The 5,863-nt window shown below is 30.4% G+C and overlaps 1 protein-coding gene across 1 annotated transcript; it reads left to right on the top strand.

Annotated features, from left to right (window-relative positions):
* Positions 1-2,179: 2,179 nt before the first annotated feature.
* LOC106755140 (UDP-glycosyltransferase 79B30) lies at positions 2,180-3,715 on the top strand. Its single transcript, XM_014637236.1, has 2 exons — positions 2,180-2,682; positions 2,839-3,715. Exons 1-2 carry the CDS (start codon positions 2,180-2,182, stop codon positions 3,713-3,715), a joined length of 1,380 nt encoding a protein of 459 aa, XP_014492722.1.
* The last annotated feature ends 2,148 nt before the right edge of the window (positions 3,716-5,863 follow it).

Raw genomic sequence — 5,863 nt, 5'->3', positions numbered from 1 at the left:
TAAATTTTTATTTAAGTAAAATAAATAATTATGTGATATTTAATTATTGTTATTAATAGGATATTTAATTAAGTAAAAACAAAATCATGTAATTATTAATTATATATTTTATTTCTTTAATTAATTATTCACTTTATTCTAATAAATGAAATATTAATCAATAATAGGCATTTAAAACATAACATAAAACTTATTATTTTTTCATTGCTTTATTAATGTTGGTAAAAAAACTAGGAGGTGGCGTAACAAAGTCATGCAAACAATAATTTTTCTCCACATGTGATCTTTGTCATTTTGTTTTAACGGATAGAAATTAAAAATTACCAAATTGATAATTGTTAATGTTATATTGAAATGTAAAAATGTTTATAAGAGAAAAAAATAAAATTAATTTTTAAAATTTAAAATATTGTAATTTAATTAATTGAAATAATTTTTTTAATAAGTTTAGCTATTTAATAAATTGAAATAATTTTTTATAAGAGAGAAAAAAAAATAAAATTAATTTTGAAAATAAAATAAATTTGTATTTAAATAAAATAAACAATTATGTGATATTTAATTATTACTATAAATAGGATATTTAATTAAGTAAAAATAAAATAATATAATTAGTTATTATATATTTTATTTCTTTAATTAATTATTCACTTAATCCTAATAAATAAAATATTGATTAATAATAGCATTTAAAGGCATTTAAAACATAAAATAAAACTTATTATTTCTTTTATTGCTTTTTGAATGTTGATAAAAACTAAACACGTGGCATAACAAAGTCATATAAACAATAATTTTTCTCTAGGTGTATTTTTTGTTATTTTGTTTTAACTACTTTCAAACAATGATTTAGAAACATCAAAACATACATCATCATTTAACATGTTTCCTTTTCTAGCCATCCTTTCTCTCATATTTTGAAATAATTCCTTCCAAATCCGAACACTTTCGGAGTTAGAAGAAAGAAATGTATCTTGCAATTCTTTGCTCTCTTTTTTCACAAATATGCTGAAATCAGCATAAAATATCTTGCAAATCCGTCTTCGTCATTCTTCGTGGAAAATCACTTCATGCGATGTTGAATGCCAATGGAATTAAAAATTAAAGGTTGACACAATCATTAACCTCGGTTAATTATAATGATGCATATATAAGATGAAGAAAGAAAGAAAGAGTCTAAAGAGAACAAATTTGTGTTATTATTATTCTTTTCTAAGATGGATAACATACACAAAGCCGTTGGAACAATGCACAAAAGAGCAGAAACAGTTTATTTGAAAATTTTCCAAAATTTAAATTTGAACAATTAAAAATCAATAATGAAAATATATATGTAATGTTTGTTATTGAAATCCACAAAATAACAATAAATTTCACCAACAAAGTAGAGATACAAAACATTTACCTTAGCAAATTGAGCTCTTGTAAACAAAGAAAGCGGTCAATGATAGAAAAAGTTCAAAACACAGAAGAAATTAATGGCTAGAACACAAAAAAGCCATTACCAAAAAAGAAACTCTCAAAAAATCATTTATTCTAAAGAAAAATATGAAAAAGAACAAATCAAAGTTGTTAACATGTTTTCTGTGACCCACATTTTTAAAAGTTGTTAACATGTTTTCTGTGACCTACTTCCAATGTATAAAAGTTTATATAAATTTTAAAAATATCATCCCACATTTTTTTATTATAAAAATATGCAACTCTTCTCTTTTTACCTAATGAAAGGATGTTTGAAAGCAATTTGCTCAAAAAATTCAATATAACATTTCAAAGTATAATTCCTCTAAAATTCTTGAAAAAAGCACATTTTTTTCTCAAAAAAGAAAAAATTACTTAACAATTCCTTTTAATAATACAACATAATATTTAAATGATAAGAATAAATATAGATAAAAAGTTGATATATTTTATTGTACAGAGGAAAATGAAATGAAAAGGGTGTGAATATGTATGACTGAAAATAGTTGTAGGTGTGTGATGACCACCAGATTCCTATGTACAAGCTCACCCACCACAATTCAATTGAAAACAATGACACAGAAAACAAAACCACAAGAACCCTAGGATCTCCGTGACTATCGTTTCTTCTCCATGTTGTTAGCAATCTCACTCTCTTTCCACTTTATCTCACCTCTGCAATTTCATTTGCTTCACTTTTCTCAATTTTCTTCTTTCTATGGAGCCACGTCCTTTGCACATAGCTATGTATCCATGGCTGGCCATGGGTCACCAAACAGCATTCCTCCATCTATGCAACAAGTTGGCCATAAGGGGTCACAGAATCTCCTTCATCACACCCACAAAAGCACAGGCCAAGTTGGAACCATACAACTTGCATCCTCACTTGATCACATTCGTTACCATCACAGTTCCTCACGTTGAAGGTCTTCCCCCTGATGCACAAACCACTGCAGATGTCACTTACCCTTTGCAACCAAACATCATGACAGCCATGGATCTAACCAGAGATGACATAGAAACCCTTCTCACTGATCTCAAACCTCAACTTGTTTTCTATGACTTCACACATTGGATGCCTACCTTGACCAAGAAATTAGGCATCAAGGCTGTGCACTATTGCACTGCTAGCTCTGTCATGATTGGTTACACTCTTCCACCTGCCAGATATTACCAAGGGATTGACCTATCAGAAACTGACCTCATGGAACCCCCAGAAGGGTATACTCTCTTAATCATCAATACTCTTTCACATAGGTTTTAAATATATATAGACTTTTTCTTTAAGTTTTATATTTATTAGGTTTTAAAGATATAGATATGAATTATATGAATATGTTGTGTAGTTATGATTGGTATCTGAAATATGCAACACAGGTACCCTGACTCTTCCATCAAGCTTCATGCTCATGAGGCTCGTGCCTTTGCCGGGAAACGAAAGGACACGTTTGGGAGCGATGTTCTCTTCTACGATCGCCAATTCATAGCACTGAATGAAGCTGATGTGTTGGCATACAGAACATGCAGAGAAATCGAAGGGCCTTATCTTGATTACATTGGAAGCCAGTTCAAGAAGCCTGTGCTTGCAACTGGTCCAGTTATTCTAGAGCCACCAACCTCAGAGTTGGAGGAAAAATTCTCCACATGGCTTGGAGGGTTTGAGGAAGGATCAGTAGTTTATTGTTGTTTTGGGAGTGAGTGCACTTTGAGGTTAGAGCAGTTCCAAGAGCTGGTGCTTGGTCTTGAGCTGACTGGCATGCCATTCTTGGCAGCAGTGAAGCCCCCAGTAGGGTTTGAGACAGTGGAATCAGCAATGCCTGAAGGGTTTGAAGAGAGGGTTAAAGGGAGAGGGTTTGTTTATGGAGGTTGGGTTATGCAACAGTTGATTCTTGCACACCCTTCTGTGGGGTGTTTCATCACACATTGTGGTTCTGGTTCTTTGTCTGAGGCACTGGTGAACAAGTGTCAGTTGGTACTGCTGCCTAATGTTGGTGATCAGATTCTGAATGCAAGGATGATGGCCAACAACTTAGAGGTTGGTGTGGAAGTGGAGAAAGATGACAATGGAAATTACACAAAGGAGAGTGTGTGCAAAGCTGTGAGCATTGTGATGGATGAGGAGAATGAAACCAGCAAGAAGGTGAGAGATAATCATACTAAGCTCAGAGAGACCCTCCTTGACATAAATTTGGAGTCTTTTTATCTTGACAACCTATGCAGCAGACTCCAAGAGATAGTTGATGAAGGAGTTTAACTTCCAACATTGGAATTCACACAAAACATCAAACAATAAATGTTGTAGTATTTGCAGAAAAAATTGTCACATTAAACACATGTTACATGAATACAGTTTAGACTCAATGACTGGATATTAAAAAAATCAAACATAAATAACTGAAAAAAAAGTAAAAGATATCAAATGAAACCTCCAAATCTAAAAACTAATATATTTAAATACAAGAAAAACTAAAAGATGTATTGTTCTATCGTTCTGGTATATTCAAAGTTATCATGTTGCTTAAGTGTTAAAAGACAAATGTAATTTAAATATCTTTCTCCTTCGATACTCTAAAACATATTTTAAGAACAAAATTATAATAAAAGTTTCAAACTTAAAAACAAATAAATATATCTCAATTATTAATCTAATAATATTATCTCTATGATAACAATATTATATCAATTATGAGATTCTTCGAAACATCAATTAATTAATGTTAAGAAAAAATATAGGAAATTAAATATGAAAAATAATATAAAGTCATGAAAATAACAAATAGAAAAAAATATATTAATGAATATGTGACGTATTAATATCTCTGTAATTGTCTTTTTACTATTTCAATAACAATAAAATTATCGATTATCGAAAGAAAAAAAAAATCAATCATTTACAAAAACATGTTGGTAATAATAGATTTGTGGATAAAATTTGTCAATAATTAAAATTTCAAAACTCATCATTAACAGTTTACTTTTAATAGATTTATTTTGGTTGGTAATTCCAAGAATTGTTGTAGTGATTGTTTTATTATTAAACATGTGATGTTTGTAGATTACTTTGGTGGAATTTTGTTGATTGACAATATAATATTTGTTGATAGTGAATGAACTAATGTATGTGATATTATTCATGAGTTATTATTGTTGATAGGTGAACTATGTACAACTCAACACTTATCTCATATAAGAGTTTTTTATGATGACAAAACAGATATTTTATAGTTTTTTCACAACAAAATGACAATGATTTATAAATAGGTATATTGTTCTCTTCCTCTCAATGATTTTATGATATTAAACTTTCATAATTAATTTGGTTGTTGAGATTTAATTGCAGCGTCTTGATCATCTTGGAGAATCAAGATTGCTTAATTGGAAGAAAATCCATAAAGATTGTTGCAAGATTGAAGTGCTTTCACATTGTTGATCATATCTGCACATCTGGTGTATTCTGTTGTGATCAGTGTTCATCTACAATCAGGTTGATTGTGTTTCCCTGTTGCTGTGAGCTAGGAAGAGGATATTGTGTGTTCTAGTTCTTAGAGTTAGGATTACTCTAAGGTGACAGAGTGGGGATAGCTTTCTGGGTTGAGAATGTGAGGTATTCAAGTCTTGTGTTATACGTTATATTGAGTTGGGAAAGGAGAGTACATTTGATAGGGTAGTTCTTTGTATTTCTTGCTTGTAAAACTCTATCAATATAACGGTTCCCTTCAACTTAGGTTATTGAAGAAAGACTGGATGTAAGCTTGGTTGAACCAGTATAAATTTCTATGTTGATCTTTATATCTCCCTTCTCTTTTATTATTGTTCATATTATTGTTTGATTGCATTCTAAGAAAACATCAAAGATTTTGAAAAGCTTTTGAAAGAACAATTTTTTAAAAGGGAAAACCAATGCACCCCCCTCCCCCCCTCTTGGTTGAGATAATTGGCCAAACTTTTTCTACAATTGGCACAAGAGCTAAGAATTCGAATTTTAATCAATTAGGTTTTACGTATAATCGATTAAATTGTTCCTTGTGGCCAATACATCTCAAAATTTTGGAGAAGGTGCATCTACAGACAGACCACCACTGTTTGCGAGTGAAAACTACCCTTTCTGGAAAATTGTATACCTAGTTTCTCCATGACAATGGAGAACTAAACTCATTTGTTGTCAAGGAAGATGTAACCTCTAAACTTTCATGTATTTTAATTTGTTCTGAATTATTATATGCTTCTTTCATTAATTGTAAGGGATTTTCTCCTTTGCTCATTGCTTGTTATGTTTGTTAGAACTGCTGCAGCGGAATTGTTAGTGTGGAATAACAAACCAAGAGGGTTTCTAATATAAATGTGTGCCTATTAATTTCTACACAATTTATCTTACTACGCAAATAATAAATATAAATAAAAG

This window comes from Vigna radiata, unplaced genomic scaffold (assembly GCF_000741045.1).
Source record: "Vigna radiata var. radiata cultivar VC1973A unplaced genomic scaffold, Vradiata_ver6 scaffold_267, whole genome shotgun sequence".
Classification (NCBI taxonomy): Eukaryota; Viridiplantae; Streptophyta; class Magnoliopsida; order Fabales; family Fabaceae; genus Vigna; species Vigna radiata.
This window is presented reverse-complemented; position numbering and strand designations above follow the sequence as displayed.